The 18,935-nt window shown below is 40.7% G+C and overlaps 1 protein-coding gene across 1 annotated transcript in view; it reads left to right on the top strand.

Annotated features, from left to right (window-relative positions):
* LOC128745656 (microtubule-associated protein tau) overlaps positions 1-18,935 on the top strand; it is a 62,074-nt gene that overhangs the window by 14,967 nt on the left and 28,172 nt on the right. Inside the window, exons 2-3 of the mRNA XM_053842734.1 lie at positions 9,318-10,821; positions 10,958-11,001. Coding sequence (XP_053698709.1) covers positions 9,318-10,821; positions 10,958-11,001 — 1,548 coding nt within the window. The remainder of the gene's footprint in view (positions 1-9,317; positions 10,822-10,957; positions 11,002-18,935) is intronic.

Raw genomic sequence — 18,935 nt, 5'->3', positions numbered from 1 at the left:
TGAGACTAATGGCGCCTTAATTGGTGAAAGAAAAGTTCGATTAATTGACACCTTAAAAAAGCACATTTTTAAGCATAACTTTTGAATCGCTTGATTGTTTTCGATAAAACTCCTCCAAAAAATTTGCGATAGCAAGAGCTTTCAAATCGGTTGTGCGGTTCCGTAGAAAATCATGTGACGTAATTTTTACATTTTTGCTTATAACTTTAAAAAAAAATGTCGGACCGCAAAACAATTTAATATTGATTTACAAGGTGATAACACCTTTCAAATAAGCGTAATAGCGAATGAATCGGTTCAGCCATCTCCGAGAAACAGACAACTAAAGTCAAGCGTCACATACACCCACACACACACACGTACACACACACACACACACACACACACACACACACACACACACACACACACACACACACACACACACACACAGACACACACACACACACACACACACACACACACACACACACACACACACACACACACACACACACACACATACACACACACACACGTACACACACGTACACACACGCACACACACACGCACACACACGCACGAACACACACACACACAGAGACAGACATTGCTCAATTCGTCGAACCTTATCGATCGGTATATGTGACTCGGCCCTCCGGGCTTCGGATCTACTTCGTGTTTTTCGACCAATTTTTAAACTTTTGTTATAGTAAAACAAAGGTGTTTATAGTATAACAAATATAAAAAAAAACAATTGGCATTGTTTGTGCTACAAATTTGAATGTACTTTTTTTCCGGGTTTGCCATGGCTTTTTGCTGGCTCAACATAAATATGAATCTGCCAAACTGAAAATGGTTAAAACCATTTATTTTTGTTGTATACAAAACATATCGAACACGTGCGATTAGTTCAGTCATAGATATTATAGGACAAAATATTATAAATACGACCAAAAATCCGCTATCCAACATTCTATGATATTGCTAAACTGCTCAAAAACCTAATTACTATCCGTCGATAATACAAGATTAAAGATTCTTCTATTGTAATAGTAGATCAATTTTTAGAAAATTACCTATATTACTACTTCAGTTGAGTTGCCGGTTGATTCAATCAATCCGTATAGGATTGGGCAAAATTTCCAAAAGTATCGATAATTGAATATCGATATCAAATCTGCCGGTTTATCGATACCCTCGATATATCGTTCTTGATGCATCGATATTAGCTTTATCGATACTATTTAAGGCGGCATTCTGGGATTCATGTTGAGCAAAATGAGTTCCTCCAAAACACACACGTAACCTAGCACGTAACACATCGCTCGCTCCAATGCAGCTTTATTTTAGCCACGTTACTTTGTTCGGTTAACCGTACTCGTGCATTATCTGCCATAGCTGTTTGCGCTCGACTGAGTCGTATGGTGCACTGGAATCCACAAAAATGTGTCTGATGGGTGCCCAAGTAACAATGGTAGCTGAATTGCAAGAGTAATGGCTGTTTACGGGTTGGTTTATGGTGATCAAAGCTGCATAAAGTAAGCACTTAAATGGTGTTTAAATAAGCGAAGTTTAAACTACTTTAAGTTTTTCAAACCAGGTCTCTCCCAAAAGCTGATAAACAAGCTTAATAGAGGATTTTTCTGCTAAACAATCTGCTTCTAAACATCAAACCGTTTTACGGCTGCTTAAAGGTGTTAAAGTGTAGAGTGGAAGCTTTCATTAGGCTCACAGCTTTCAAACTATTTTAAGGCTGCTTAATGGTGGTAAAGTGGCTTTACAAACTTCTACCAAGTTTTCTTTCGGCTCACAGCACACATACTGTCAGAGCATAGAATTTCGCAATTCGGCTGACAGCAAAAGTTTGTCAGTTATCGACATTATCGACTGCTTCACGCTAGGCGGGCTAGGCTTCAGGTGTAAAGATATTCTCACTGTCTGTTCTGCAGATGCAAATGGGGCGGATCATATAGTGAGTGCTTGTGGATCAAAAGATGGTGGGTTCAATTCCCGGAAAAAAGACATGCATTTTTAATTAGCTAGCTCAATTATAAAGTTATTCGAAATTAAAAATATCGCGTTCGAAACATGTTTACAGCAAAATAAAAAAGGCCGCGTTCCATTTTTTAAATTTAAAAATATATATTTTTTTTGGCTGCATAAAGGTTGATGAAGCGTTGATTGAGCGACTAGAAAAGCAGATTGCAAAACTATTTCTCGTTCTAAAAATAGAATTGACAGCATTGTGCAACTTGGCTATTTAAAAGCGCAAAAACATTTCTATTAAGCTTCATTGCAGCTTCGAAAGCAGCTATTAATTAGCCTGAAGCTTGATAAAATCACCAGATTTAGATGTTTAAGAGCTGAAAAAAGGTTTTTATTTCTATACCCAAATCATAGATCAGCCACAGGTTGAATAAAATCAGCTATAAAAGCGTTTGATCAGCCTGAAATTGTTACTTGAGTCGCATGTTATACTGCCGAGATTTCTAGATGATTTGTCAGAGAGTAAAAATTTGAGAATTTATGTAGCACGGGCCTCCATAAAGCCCACTTGGTACTACCCTACGAGAGCACTTTGTTGGTGGCTTTCAGCAGCGTTATGCTGCAATAATTACATCAACCTAGCTGATCGCCCTTTTTGTAGATAGGTAAACCACACCTTCCATCCACTCCTCCGGTAGTTTCTTCTTCTCCCAAATCCTTGAAATTATCCAGTAAAGTGTCGTTACTAGCAGTTCTTGGTCATTTCTGTAGAGTTCTCTTAACGATTTTTGTACTCCTTCTGCCACTTTTTCCTCTTCAGGATCGTAGTCAACTCATTTCGCACTCGTCGAAACTTGACCAAATTCTTCTTCGTGGCAATAGATTGACGTAAACAGAGATGTCAAAATTAATGTTCAAGTTTTAAAAGCACATATTATGTCGCGAGAAAAAATCCCTAAAATTTTTGCTTTCTTGGACATTTCTTGGCCTATTCTCAAACCCATTTTCTTTCAGCTTTATCAAAACGGTATCGGGATGAAAGTATCGATTTAGCATAATATCGGCGTCGTAAGTATCGATGGAATGTATCGAAATATCGGCCCTTGAGTATCGATATCGCGGGTATCGATACGGTATCGCCCAATCCTAAATCCGTATCCATAATTCGTCTAAGATTGGGTTTGAATATAAAATTTGTTGCCAGCTTTTGTGCTAATCCTGAAGTATTTGTATAAGTACCTTGTATTCGCTTACTTTGGCATCAATCTCAATAAATGCTGGCGTGATATTCTTTTCTAGGGTACAATTTTGACTCTTCGGCCCCATTGATATGCGGCATAGTCACTTCATTTGCGCCGCAATATATTCCATTTGGCTTTGGTATTATACCACAAAACTCACCCCGAAGGTTCGATTTGGCAAAAATCGCCAATATGATATCCTGCTTGTTTACCATCCAACCCCTGACTGACTCTGACTCTCATCTCATCCCATTTACGCGGTAAGCTGTCAACACTCCACTCCGACACTTTCTTTCAATTCCGGTTACACGTTACCGGAAACTACCCAAATAATGTGTGTCGACATTACACACTACATGAGTGTGATGTGTGTTAACAAAATGGCACATTACAGGCAAATCCTCTATTATCGTATAAATACCAGGATGCCACACCGAGCACCACACTCGCGATGGTGCATTCGATCTGCCGATGTCTGTCGTATTTCAGAATATTATTGACTGTGATTTAGACGGTTTAGACTTCAACAGAATGAATTTTGATGGCTTACCAGAGCAATTACGCAGTTCGATTGGCATTTCTTGCATTTTCCTAATGAGGTTGGCACCGCTGTTGATCAGTTCATTCACACTAGGAACAGTTTGATCGCATCTTTGACACACATCTTCGTCGATTGAAACGTATAAGATCGTCCAGCATTCTGTCCAGCATTATAAAGCCCATCCCCAGTAAAGCTTGCTTCATTTAAAATTGGAACAAACTTTTGCTCATATTATGGCGCTGTTGGTGGTTGGATTTGGAAGTTCTTGGCGCCCACTTGTCGGAAGTTTTGTTAGCTTCACTTATGTATTTTTGACTTTCTGTAAAACGACTGTATTTTGTAAACAAAAAACATGGAAGTCGAAAGAAGGGAAAAAATTGTGCACAGTTATTTAGAAAATCCATTGTGGTCTACATCTAGGCTAGCCAAACAGCTGAAATTGCCCAGAAATACCGTATGGCGCGTTATCAACCGGTATAAAAAACATTGACGACGATTCAGAAGCATCAAGCTAATCATCGAAGTGGAACTGTCGACCGGAAGCTGCTTGGTAAGATTTTGAAGACCATCAAGAGCAATCCCAATCTGTCGGACCGTGATTTGGCCAGAAAATTCTGTGCTGCCCATAGTACCGTGAGAAGAATTCGACTCCGGAAAGGAATCAAGTCGTATCGAGCTAGCAAACAGCCAAACCGAACCATAAAACAGAATAGTGTGGCCAAACTCCGTGCTCGAAAGCTATACGACCGGGTGCTAACCAAGTTCGATGGGTGTCTTCTGATGGACGATTTAACTTCGGGCAAATGCCAGGTCAAAACTTTAACTAGGCAACGGCTCGGGGGATGTTCCAAGCAAATTTAAATTTGTTTTTGCCGAGATTTGGACGGGCGAGCGTTCGGTAAATTTTTACCTTTGTTATACTATATAACAAAGGTTTAGGAATTGGTCGAAAAACACGAAGTTGATCTAAGGCCCGGAGGGCCGAGTCACATATACCAATCGATAGGGTTCGACGAATTGAGCAATGTCTGTGTGTGTGTATGTGTGTGTGTGTGCGCTGCTTATTTTCTATCGCCTATTTCTCGGAGATGGCTGAACCGATTTGTCTGCTATTACTTTTGTTTGAAAGGTATTATAGTGGAGAATATCACTATTGAATTGTTTCATGGTCTGACTTTTCGTTTAAAAGTTATAAGCAAAAATGTGAAAACTACGTGACACGATTTTCTCCGAAACCACACAACCGATTTCAACGATCTTAGTACCAAATGAAAGCTCTTACTATTGCCAAACTTTCCGCCAGGTTTTATTGAAAACAAACAAGCGGTTTAAAAGTTAGCCTTAAAAAACCAGTTTTGACAAGGTCCAAATGATCGCTTGTTTCTCAGAGATGGCCAAACCGATTTATGAGCTATTAGTCTCATTTGAAAGGTAATATATCCTAATAGATCACTATTGAATGATTTTTTGATTGGACGTTTAATTTGAAAGTAATGAGCAATCGTATACACCACACCAAAATTAACAATAATTTATAATGATATTAACCAAGATAATCTACCTGATTTCAATTATTTTAATATCAAATGAAAGGTTTTTACACTACAAATATATATATGCAAAATTTTATAAGAATTGGTTTTACCGGTCAACAGATATTAACCCTCGAACACGCGCGCCATCTTTTGTAACACGGTTAGTCGCGCGCACAATAGCCCAAAACCAAAGAAAACGTGCGTACTAGAGTTTTGACTAGAAAAACTTGGTTTTAAGTTTATCGAACTTTTGGAAGAGTCTCTTGAAATTGAAAACTCTATCGTCTGGTAAAATTTAAATTTTGTTGATCCCCCTAAAAGGGAAATAAAAAAATTATTTTTCTTCAGTTTCAATATAAGACATTGATGTGTTCTGCAAAGTTTTAGAGCATATTATTACAAGAAATTTTGCTGAAGACAGTAACCTTCTATCTCTTCAGCGAAGATAGAAAAATCTTATTTATTGCATATGAATTTGTAAAATCAATTTTTCTATTTTAGCTCTTTTTGTAATTGTTGTATGACTTTTTCATGTATTGCAAAAGTGTACAAATAATAAAAATACACAACTTTGCTGAATATAGTATACCTCTATGTTTGCTTATTTAGGAACTGTAGAACTTTGATTATAAAAAATACCCTGATTTTGACCCCGAATCACTCGACTACCAACACACGGATACATTTTAAACATTTTACATTTGCTGGTAGTTTTGCTGCATACAGACATCATTTTTCCATATGAAGAAACGAGAGAAAATTCCAGTTGGGGCCAATTGCGGTACACCTCACATGCTACTTGCTTCGTTTCTGTGATGTCGGTTTATGCTAATCTATTTTCCTAACAATTTAAAATATTAATGCATTCAATAGTTCTGACATTTTGCTCATAATAAGTTTATTGATGAATATACGTGAAGAATATTTGTAACTTTTTAACAATATGGCATTCAAAAACCTACACATGTTGTAGAAAATACAACAACGTGAGTAACCGAAGGTTAATAAAAATTGATGAAATTTATCCAAGAAAACTTTATTGTTGTCAATCAAATAGAATTGCATTACAAGAAATTATGCATAGTTCAAAAACCTATAAACTAGACCTTTACTACGCAATGTATATGTTGAAGAATAATATTTCATCTTACAACTTACTTTTACTTGCACTCACCCTCATCAGCAATCATCTTGCACTTACTCAGTGATTTCCGGAGAAAAGGAACAATCGAAATTGATAAGTGCTTCTATTTGATTCAAATTTTGTAAACTTATTCAATTTCCAAAAATTTCATGTAAACCAAACGTGTCGATTTCTATTATAGCAAGTAAGCATAGCAAGTATGACCGTATATAACAAAGGTTCCTTTCACCACTAGGTGGATTAAATCAGGTTTTTTATGATACCAATCGTTAGAAAAGATTCGTTAACGTCGATATGCACCACCGAAATTTTGCCGAGTTTTTTAAGTGTGCAGCTGTGGCAGAAAGACGACAATTTTCATTATAAATAAGACAATGATATCGGAACTGTACCAAAAGGAGTGTTTCCAATAACGAATTTTGCTGTTCATTCGATCCTACCACCATCCCGTGATGTTTTGCCAAGATTTGGCAAGCTATCATTACAGCAAACTCGTTCAAGAATGGTATACAGAGAATGGGGTCCAGTTTGTTCCGAAAGACTTTAACCCACCCAATTGCCTCCAGTTCCGCGCTATTGAGAAATACTGGACAATCATGAAGAGGAGACTCAAGGCAAAGGGAAAAGTTGTCAAAGACATTATTAAGCAGATGAAGACCTGGGGGAATAAGATAGCCAAAACGATGGTCGAAGAAAGTGTGCGCCGCCTAATGAGCCATATTACAGGAAAAGTTAGAGAATTCCTTCGAAACCGTGACGAACAATTTTATCCGTATATTTTCTTGAAAGTATGAAGAAAATGCTACATTTGTGTAAGAAGAGATCTTGAATTCAATCATAAATAACTGGAATACACGCAATTGTTTTTGTTCCAATACTATCTGAAGCAAGCTTTACGTTGAAGGATCCACCTTAGTGGTAAAATTGGACATTACCACCCTGGATCTTTCGCACCTCCTCGCTTTTGCGACATTGTAAGAGAATGCCGCGATGTTGAACCTGTGGGGTTCTTAGCTATCTGCAATTCCAGGTATCAAGCTTCCTAGAGTACAGATGCTTACTAGGAGAAAAATATTCCATCTTGCAGTTGCTGAAGAGATGAGAACCGCTGTGGGAAATATTTTATGCCGACAGGTGCGCTCCAACCATACGCATGGTCAGTCCGTTAACTAACCATAGTTTATATTCGTTATAATTCCAATTTTAGGTTTAAGGTGAAATTAGCAGTCATCGATTCTGTCAATTTCAAAAGCAGTTTTTTTGTTTGAAACAAAAATTCTGTTCATAAAAATATATTCGCTGTGTTCAGATTGGCAAGAAGAACGCAGTATTTACATTTTTACAAACAGAACCCCGCTTTTGGGCCCAAAAACTGCTTCTGAAATTGAGCTCTCCGACGAAAAGTTAATGATTGCTAATTTCCCGTTAAACCAAATGAAAAGATAATCTTATATCGATTGCCACAATGTATGTCACAGTTACCGGTACGGTATTCAAAACATGACTATCCTGTACTCCGTACAGGATCAGTACTCCGAATTGGAATCACCGACGTGGAAAGTTTTGCTAAGCAACAATAGTAGGATACATTGTTAAGACCTACATAGCTGCAAAAGCTGTAAATTATTACTTCTTCATAATTACTTAACACACGCAACACAATTGACTACAGTTGTTAGAAGAACCCATCTAAGTTGTTAATTCAGGACAATTTCCATTAGCACGCACCTCAAAAGACGTTCCCACTGACAAGATACAATGATTATAAAAAAAATTCTACTGAACAATATATCCTAGTTCTGAATATTCTTCCTAAGTTCGCATACTTTCCGGTCCATCATGACAAGTATATTCGAATGGTTTTCCGTTCGGTAAATTAGTACTTAAATAGTTTTAAAAGTCATATATTTATTTCAAATTCTTCAAAACAGTTTACGACTTTACTCACCGAATCTCATTGTCTAAAATACATAACATGTAGTAGATCTATGAACAACGGTCTAGTAGTCATTAGTAGAAAACCCAATAGAATTAGCCGAAATCGCTTCAACATCGAAATTTGTTCACATAGTTAGTCAGTAGATAGCTGGTATCGTTAATTGACAAAATGCTCCAATGATTTCGCAAAAGGCGAAAGAACTCATAAAACACCGTTGGCGTGCCGTAATACCGATTGTACATATTGAAGACTGTGGAATGTGCATAAAATCACCGACCGATAGTTTTCCTGTATTAGTGTACATAATTGAAACGAATCACGAACAGGGATAGAGCCTGCTGCTAAATGATTTTTTTACCTCACAATGCTCGGTTATGTTTGCCGAAAAACAAACTTTATCGTCTAGTGAAAATGTGTCTTTCCCACAGGCGACTGTAACAATACAAAAGTATCTTCGCAGCATAACTAGCGGGGAATCTTTCGCTACACGCTCAGGCCCTGATTACAATCGAAGCTACATGAAGGCACCAGTCTATTTGCATTGATTATAGTAACTGTCAAGATTGAAGTTTTTGCGTTGACAAAATGGTAAGCAAATGGTAGTAGACATTTAGCGAATGTACGGAATGCGGCACAGGTTGGCGATTGGAACAATGTTTCATAGTTTATGTTATACCCAGAACGAACCAAACCATAATTCGTAATGCTTGGTTTGCGTGTGGCCAACAGATATATATGTATTCAAAATCTATTATAAGAAATTGGATTCCAAATTATATAGATAATGTGTATTTACCAGTATTTGAAATACTTTTAAATTAAACTGTGTTCTAAATTTTCCTTAAATACCATTAACAAATGTTTCAAAACCTTTTTACCACTACTGTTAAACACGAATGAACTAACATAGCTTGTAACTATTGCATATTCCTTTCCGTGTGTATTTAGACTACACCACTAACACCGAAAGTTAGTTTTGGTGAAGTTAAAGGTGGAACCCCATCGATCGCTCCTTTGCAAGGCTCACCAGTTATCCGTCCACCCTATGCTAAGCCTGCAGCAGCACCCCAAATTCAGGATTTACCGGTTAGGCAACCAGTAGGACCAGCTCAACAATTTATTGCTTTCAAACCACCCCAACATCCCAATTACAAGCCTCAGGTGTACTATCAACCTGGAACTATTCTTACAATGAACCAAAATGGGGCAGGGTCACAACGGCCGCCAAATCCTTCCATGTCACCACAGAACATGCGTCCAATCGCCCCTCCGATGATGCGGCAAGGACCTCCTGCCGGTCCTCGTCCAACTGGATCCATGGGATCAACACCACCCAACATGCAGTACCCTAGCTCACCAAATGTCAGGCCTCAAATGCAATCACCCTTAGCGGCGCAGCCAGCAATGCAAAGGCCACAAATGCCACAAAATATGCGTCCACTGGCGCCCCAACTCGTAAGACCACCTGGGGTTGGACCACAGAACGCCAGGCCTCCGGTTTCACCGCAAAATGTAATCACTAATAATACCCAATTCATTAGACAGGCAGCGCCTCAATTTCGATCACCGAGCCCTGGACAACCTTCGCCGCAAATAACAAATCCCAACTCCCAGTCTGTTCGTCCACCGCCTATCCAACAACAAGTTGCGAGCAACAGACCACCATCTGCGTCTTTTAAGTCCCCACCCCAAAGCAACACTCCTGTAGACCAATATGGATTCGATTCACCAGAAAATCAGAGTCGACCTCAAGTAGATCATACAGGTAGAATGGACAGTCCTAAAGGTAGCTACTTATCGACAGATGATGATGAAGATGTCGTTATTGGAAAGATTACTCCACTGTCCTCATCACGATCACCGGAAGGACAAACTAGTCCAACTTCAAAAAACCCATCTTCAGTTCCAATGTACAGGTCAGACAGTCAAGCATCTATACCTTCCAGACCACCCTCTGCTCTCGGAAACTTCAGCAGATCGTCAGACCCAAGACATTCACAGCCACCGTCACAGATGCTTCAGTCCAACGAAATAATCTACAAAGAAAAGCTACCCGCTTCCGCAGACAAGCCGCTGGACGGCCTTAGCGGAGTGACAAGAATGAAAACTCCATCGCCGGACGAAAACAGTGCGGAATATGCAAGATTGTCCAACCGTTTGCCCTCGGTTGATACTTCGGCTAGGTCGAACAGACCACTGGAGTTGGGCTCGACACCTTCACAAGAACACGCTACGAGCGGCCGAAGCAGACCACCGATTTCCAGCACTCCAAGCACCGAACGAGTTACCTTTGTTTTACCGGAAGAAACAAATGACGGCACAAACTCGGAACCCATGCGGAAGACCCCAGTCCCGCCCAATGTTCTTAAAAAGCCCGACGCGGAAACGCGTGGCCGTAGCCCTTTTAAGAACCATCTCACGGTTGGAGGGAGCAGCTCAGCCAGTGATAATAGTAAGCTTATTTTTCGCATTGTTACGGTATGTTTATGTTTTGTACGGGAACTGTTCTCCTTTTAGCCGATTTTTTTATTTTTCAGCGTGCGTTGTGATTGTCAATGTTGATAATGTTTGTTTTTTTTGTATTGCAGAAGGCGATAATGACAGCGGAGTCGATGAGTCGACACAAGAAAAGGTAAGAATACTATAAAAAGTTTTTTAAATGATTATTTATGAAATGCTTTACATTGCAAGACGGGATGGTGGCATTCTACCAAAGTCTAGTATAGTTAGAATTTTGATGAAAGGAAAATCGAAACTACTACTACATTTCACAATTCCAATATTGATTTATTCCGACAGATACGCATTTCGCTTGCGAAAAGCAGGCTTCATCAGGGTCAGAGGCAGAGGGAGGGAGAGAGACTCTAACCCACTAAAAGCACTTGACCTAAGCCCCCCCTAGAATTGCCGTTAAGTATTACTTCGGGAGGAAGCTGTGTCTGAGCACTGTTGCGTAGAATAGCCAAGACGGATGGCGGCTGTCATAACGTCCATTCCTTCACAGCCGCCCTCGCAGGATTTTTACAGGATGCTTGATGATACTCCATCTTGCTAGACCTTCCACTTTCCCTGCATCTGTCGAGATGTGTACCAATCCAGGGAAGGCGACCGTCATGACGTCGATCTCCTTCGCAAGGGTTCTTATCGAGCTCAGCCCTGCTCCGTCGAATTCGCTACTTCACTTCCAATTCACCTATCGAGACGTACACTGAACTAGGGATAACGAACTACATACAAGAATTCTATCCTTTCACGGTCAACCTCGCAGGGTTTCTGACCATCCACAGTGTCGTTGCTTCAAACTTTCCTCTCCGTTTCTATTATGTTTATCCAGGCGTCCTAGTTGGCGTTGTTTGTCCGTTTCTCCATTTTTGTTGCAAAAGTTCCATAATCTGTGCTAATACACTGTTGACGCCATTCCAGATTTCGTTTACTACGTTATCCACGGTTAAGAGTAGCATCTCGCTTCTCACCGCGGTAAATCTTAGGCATTCGAAGACAACGTGCTACACTGTTTTTTCTACCTCTCCACATTCTGAACAGGCAGGTGTCGCTGTGTGTCCGAGCCGGTGCAGATATTGCATGAAACAACCGTGCTCCGGCAGAAACTGCGTCAAGTGAACGATAACTTGCCAATGCTTCCTGTTCAACCATGTCGATAGAAGCGGTATGAGCTTAGACGTCCCATCTACCGTTATCGGCCCTGACCCAACCCTGCTGCCATTTACCCAACGATTCTTCTGTCTACCAGCTGTCGAATTCCTCTGATGTGTCTTTGTCTGTAGCATTCGTTATATTCCTCGAGGATGATGCAGATGGGAAGCATTCCGGCGGTAACACATACTGCCTCCATTGATATGGTTCTGTATGCACTGGCTATTTTCACGGCCATGAGCCGGAAGGTACTATTTAGCCTTACACGATTCCGCTTGGTTCGCAGGCTACGATCCAGCCTAGGGCTCCATATCGTAGTACACGATGATAAGCTGGTCAGTAGTTGTCGTTTGCTGCTACTAGGCCCGTACCTATTCGGCATTATTCTGGCTAACGCGTTGAAAGTTTTCGCTGCCTTCTCACAGGCGTAGTCGACGTGACCGTTGAAGTTAAGCTTGTCATCTATCATTACTCCAAGATACTTAGGCATACGCGTTAAGGCAATTGCGTGCTCTCCGACAATGATTTCTGTCCGTTGTACGGCTTTACAGCTACTGACCAGCATGATCTCTGTTTTTTGTTGGGCTATTTGCAGCTTTGCTTCCTGCATCCAGTTTCCTATTGATCTTAATGCCTCGGTCGCTAGCATTTTCACCTCCTCCAGTGTTTCGCCTATCACGGATTACACAATATCATCGGCAAAGCCTACAATAAGTACTCCTCTGGGCAGTTTCACCATCAATACCCCAATGTACATCCCGTTCCAAACCATTGGGCCGAGGATGGAGCCTTGCGGAACTCCCGCCGTGATGTTCATCATCTTCCGCCCCTCTGCGGACTCGTACACAAGCACTCGGTTTTGGCAATAACTCTTCAGAATTCTGCACAGGTATCCAGGGACATGCGTTCTGTGCAGTGATTCGGCGATGGTCTCCCAGTTGGTACTGTTAAAAGCGTTTTTTTACGTCGGCCGTTACAACGGAGCAAAAACGATCTCATCTTCGCTTCTGTTTAGCAGATTTCTCGGCTCGCTCGACTACTATCCGAATTGCATCTACAGAGGATTTCCCTTTGCGGAATTCACACTGCATATTTGGCAGACCGTGTTCACCTTCCGTGTACATCGTCAGCGTATTCAGCACAATCCTCTCCAGAAGTTTTTCGCATGTATCCAGCAGACATATCGGTCTATATGATGTTGGATCTCCTGCAGGCTTTCCTGGCTTAGGCAACACAACTAGTTTCTGGATTTTTCACCGGTCCGAGAAGCGGCCATCCTCTAGGCATTTCTGTAGCATAGTTGTCCTGAATATATTCGGGTACGCTTGTATCGCTGCCTGCAGGATCACATTTGGGATTCCATGCGGACCTGTCGCCTTCTTCGGAGACTTGCAGCATTATCTGCCTCTTCTAAACCGAATGGCGTTGGCGGTCACATCGTAGAGCCGTGCGTGGGGAAAAGTCCCGCCACGATGGCCTTCAGCTCTTCCGAGCACAGCTCCCTAGCTGTCACAGGACCTTTGATCTTTGCCATCGCTATGCGGTACGCGTTACCCCACGGGTTGGCATCAGCTTTCTGGCACAGCCCCTTGTAGCAGCTGCGTTTGCTCAGTTTTATCTCTCGTTTCAATGCAGCCCTGGCTGGTTTGTCGGCTCCAGTTTTCTCGGTATAGTGGCATCGCATGCCCTCGCCAAGATATGCATCAGCGCGTCCGCAGTCAGGATCTTCGGTATTTCACTGTTCACTCGGAGTGTCTGAACAAAGGGATCCTTGTCGAAAGCTGTCTTTGCTCTTTGTGTAACCACTGAATTCCGCCGACCGATGCTATAACTGATCGCTTGATGAACACTATGTGTTTAATACTCACATACTCCAGTTCATGTTCGGCATGGGCTGCCGAAGATTACATCGATTTCATTGCCTCCGTCTTTACGAAAAGTGTTCCCGTTACCTGCGTTCAACAGAACTACATCTAATTTAACCAAGACCTTCAACAGGCTGTACACTGGAGTGCTATACATCTGATATGCCACTCCAAGACCTAAGCATTGAAGTCGCCTTCGATGATGATTGGTGTTCGCCCGACGAGCTTGGCAGTGAGCACATACAGCATCTGGTAGAACTGCTCCATTGTCTTGGTGATGCGTAGCAGCTGCATATAAAAATCCCGTTGAGTTTTAAAATCAAGAAACCTTCATATGGTCAGAAACCACTTCTTCAATGGGAAACTTGTCCATTAGGTACGTGTATCGCAGCCATCGCTGCTTTGTTGGCTACCCAGTTACCATTGCCGGGTGGAACCCGATACGGCTCTGCAATTATCGCGACGTCACACATTGTTTCTGCTATCGACTGTCAAAACAGTTGTTGTGCTGCGTAGCAATCCTGGCCTCCTTCGCCTTTTTATACGTTGGGCATTGGAAGCCTCCAGTCGTGCGGTCATTTCTCTCTTCGATTTTGCAGAACCTGCACCTTGGTGGCTTTACGCAGTAGTTTCCGACACGATCTGGAGTTGTCCGGTCCTTGACAGTTTTGCGCCTGGTGTCCCAGCACTTGAAGCATCGCTCCATTTCCTTGGCCACACGTGGGATGGCTTTTAACACGCACGCTGACCACCCAGCTTTAATTTTCATCTTTTTCAGTAGCTTGGGCGTAGTAGCTGCTGCCGAAAAGCGAATCACCATCGTCTGCGTTCCACCATAAGCCTTTTTCAACAGGATTACTAATGGTACGTCGTCAAACTCGCACTGTGCCTTCAGTGCACTTCTCATTCCTGTTTCATCGTAATTTCGTCCAGGTTAGCTTCATCCCCCAACGCCTTGGCAACGAGCTTCTTAAAGGCTGCGCTCCGATGGATCCTTCTGCACCTCAAAGAGCATCTCTCCTGTTTAGGTTCGCCTGGTCCTTACCACTCGAGCTCGAGTTCTGGAGCCTTGTGTACTTTTTGGAGTATCGCAGTGTACGAAACATAAGCGTTCGCTTCGACAACTAGTGCATCGCGCAATAAATCCGCTCCTGCCGAGCCTAGGTTACTTTTCTCCTTTCCCTAACCAGGCGTTTCTCTTCCCCGGTGTGTGTGTGTGTGTGTGTGTGTGTGTGTGTGTGTGTGTGTGTGTGTGTGTGTGTGTGTGTGTGTGTGTGTGTGTGTGTGTGTGTGTGTGTGTGTGTGTGTGTGTGTGTGTGTGTGTGTGTGTGTGTGTGTGTGTGTGTGTGTGTGTGTGTGTGTGTGTGTGTGTGTGTGTGTGTGTGTGTGTGTGTGTGTGTGTGTGTGTGTGTGTGTGTGTGTGTGTGTGTGTGTGTGTGTGTGTGTGTGTGTGTGTGTGTGTGTGTGTGTGTGTGTGTGTGTGTGTGTGTGTGTGTGTGTGTGTGTGTGTGTGTGTGTGTGTGTGTGTGTGTGTGTGTGTGTGTGTGTGTGTGTGTGTGTGTGTGTGTGTGTGTGTGTGTGTGTGTGTGTGTGTGTGTGTGTGTGTGTGTGTGTGTGTGTGTGTGTGTGTGTGTGTGTGTGTGTGTGTGTGTGTGTGTGTGTGTGTGTGTGTGTGTGTGTGTGTGTGTGTGTGTGTGTGTGTGTGTGTGTGTGTGTGTGTGTGTGTGTGTGTGTGTGTGTGTGTGTGTGTGTGTGTGTGTGTGTGTGTGTGTGTGTGTGTGTGTGTGTGAGAGAGAAAGTAAGTGAGTGAGTGAGTGGCTGAAAGAGAGAGTAAGAGAGTTGTTATTTAATTGGCGTTATTAATTTAGTAGGAAGTAAGTCAACTGACACATTCCAGTGTTACGGGACACTATTAGCTATCATTTAAACTATATGAATAGATTCCGCATCTTTGGCTCGAGCAGCGCGTTGTGCAACAGCTTATGCTGATGTGAATAGGTTAGTGTTTCTTCATCTAATTTTTGGAAATTAAAATGTGAAATAGCTCCTTAAAAGGGGCTTTATTTTTCTGTTGTACGCCAGGGATTTGGAAGAATAGGAACTGACGTGCGTAGCGATGATGATATCCCGTAACGCTGTGTTCGCTAGCTTGGAACGGACAAAGCAATTGAGGAACATTGCATACTTCTACCCTGCAGTAATTCTCTTTGAAATGGGGCCACTACTGACACGAGGTCTTCAAATATTGGAACTTTTGTACTTGATTGGTTGACAATGGTTAAAAACTAAGAATTACGCTTAATATCTCGAAACAGTAGAACCCTCGTTCGTAAAGAGGCCTGATAGTTTAAAAAAAGTTGAAAAACTGCAAGGTATACAGCACTAAGGGTTGTACGAAAGGGTAACGTAGGACTATGTCAGATCATCAGATCAAAAACTAATGTAAACTGCATTTCTGGCATATGTATGTTTATAAGAATCTGTGAGTGCCATTGTTTGAGTGAATGTTTCAAAGAGAAGAGCGAAATGTTCATATTCAATTCTTCATTTAATGCAATGGTGGCTTTGAAAATACGTTAACGGGGATTCATAAGTACAATGCCTGCAACCTTTGAGACATAATAATTTCTTTTAAAAATCACTTGTGTGCATCATAAAGGTTGAAATAGTAATGAATTATGCTCCTACCACAGGGGTGAGGGGTCTTAAAGCATCGTAAAATAAATAAATTCATGCCTCCAAAAAACCCCACACGCCAAATTTGATTTCATTTGCTTGATTAGTTCTAAAGTTATGAGGAAACTTGTATTTCATTTGCATGAGAGCCCCCTTTCTTAGAACGAGAAGGGGTCTTAGTACACCATAAAAAACATCTTACCTCCAAAAATACCCACAAGCCAATTTTGGTTCCTATTGCTCGAATAGTTCTCGAGTTATGAGGAAATTTGAATATTATTTGCATGGGGGCCCTCCTCCTAAAGAGGGGAGGGGTCTTAATTTACCATAGAAAAAGTTCTTGCCTTCTGAAACCCCTACATTCCAAATTTGGTTCCATTTGCTTGATTAGTTCTAGAGTTTTGAGGAAATTTGTATTTCATTTATATGGGAGCCCCCCCTCTTAGAAGGAAAAGAGGTCTCAGTACACCGTAGAAAATTAATCCTACCTTCTGAAACTCCCACATGCCAAATTTGGATTCATTTGCTTGATTAATTCTCTAGTTTTGAGAAAATTTGTTTCTTTTGTATAGGAGCCCCCCCCCCCTTTTGCGCCCCCTTAAAATTGCTCTTAAAAAAACCCCCTTAAAAAATTGCTGGTCATTTCATCTATCCAACGATCTATAAATTGTTCAGTTTCGTTCAGTAGTTTAGTAGTTATTAGCATTTGAAATCTTTCATTAAAACGTTACACTTCTATTTTCGTTTTCACAAAGTGCTACCCAGTCCCAGTATAGTAAACAAAGACGTAGTCCTACGTCAAAAACCTTGAGTTCTATATCATATGGTATTTTCTAAATTTGCAATGTAACAACTAACAAATGGTCCAATCTGTCAAGAAGAAGAGCGGGGCTTTCAAATGAAGTAGAAATTTTTTTCGTGGCCTTCTTGGATTTGGTCTCAATAAATCGCCGATTTCACCATGAGCCCATTTTCATTTTAAGACCACAATTGAAAAGCTGGTAAAATACTACAAGTAACATACATATAAAATTAGGTGTGCATTGTCATTAACTGAATGAAACAATTAATTATTTGTAGCAAGGTTCACAATTTTCATATAATTATTGTTACATTTCCAAAATTTGCTATGACACAAACAATTAACGACTCGGTTTTGTAAAGAGAAAGGATATGGCTTTAAAATGAAGTAAGACAAAATTGGCGGCCATATTGTATTTTATCAAAAAATCACCATTTTCGCCATAATCCCCCCAACAGATTTTAGTTTTAGGAACCATTGGAAAGCTGAGAAAAATGATATGGGAAACATTCATCAAATTAGATCTTATAAAATTATAAAATCATCCATTTTTTACTTAATTTTAAAGTTCTATCCTTTCTCTTTACAAAACTGTGTCGTTTGTAGTTTATTTTATAGCAAATTTAGTAAATATCACAATAAGACCATTACAAATATTTTATAAAGTTTTTGTCCTTCCGGTGTTTGGCCACTGAAGGGGGGGGGGGGCGAAAAAAAAACAAAGTGAATTTATTAATCGAGCAAAAAAACATGGATTTTAAGAATTTTTATTTATGGTTTAAACGTGAAAACCGAATCTATTCTTGCTTATAATATATACGTTATTATTTTCTATGCAAAAATATACGAAAAAAGACAAAAACGAAGGAAAGTTTTTTGGACGATTTTCGGAAATTTTATTGTTCGAATTTCCATTTCTGCTTCGTGCTAGAAGCGTTAATTCAACTCGGAGACTCATTTTTCAAATTTTTCAAACTGTAGAGCCCACAGACAATTGATGATTGACTCATATCCTACAAATTATTTTTTTGCCCCCCGATTTTTCAAGCCAATTTCCAAGGGGGGGGGGGGGGGGGTGTGACAAAAACTTTAAATATGATTTCCAATGGCCTAATTACATAAAAATTGTGAACCTTGATACAGATAACTGATTGTTTCATTCAGTTAGGGACAATGCACACCTAATTTTAAGAATGTTTCGTGTAGCATTTTTTCTCAGCTTTCCAATAGTGGTCTTGAAATAAAAATCGGTTGGGTGGCTCATGGCGAAAACGGCGATTTTTTGATGAAATCCAATATGGTGATCAAATCTAAGATAGCTGCGTTAAAAATTTCTACTTCATTTGAAAGCCCTGTTCTTCTTCTTTGCAGAATCGGGCCATTTGTTAGTTGTTTCATTGCAAATTTAGAAAATATCATATGGCATAGATTTCAAGGTTTGCTAAAAATTCAACTTTTTTTGAAACTGTCAGGCCCCTCGGCGAACGAGGGGTCTTCTGTTTCTAGGTATTAAAAGTGTAATTCTTATGTTTTAACCATTCTCAACCAATCAAGTAGAAAAGTTCCAAT

The sequence above is a fragment of the Sabethes cyaneus genome, chromosome 1 (genome assembly GCF_943734655.1).
Source record: "Sabethes cyaneus chromosome 1, idSabCyanKW18_F2, whole genome shotgun sequence".
NCBI lineage: Eukaryota > Metazoa > Arthropoda > Insecta > Diptera > Culicidae > Sabethes > Sabethes cyaneus.
Note: the sequence above shows the minus strand (reverse complement) of the source record. Positions and strands in the feature narration are given on the sequence as shown.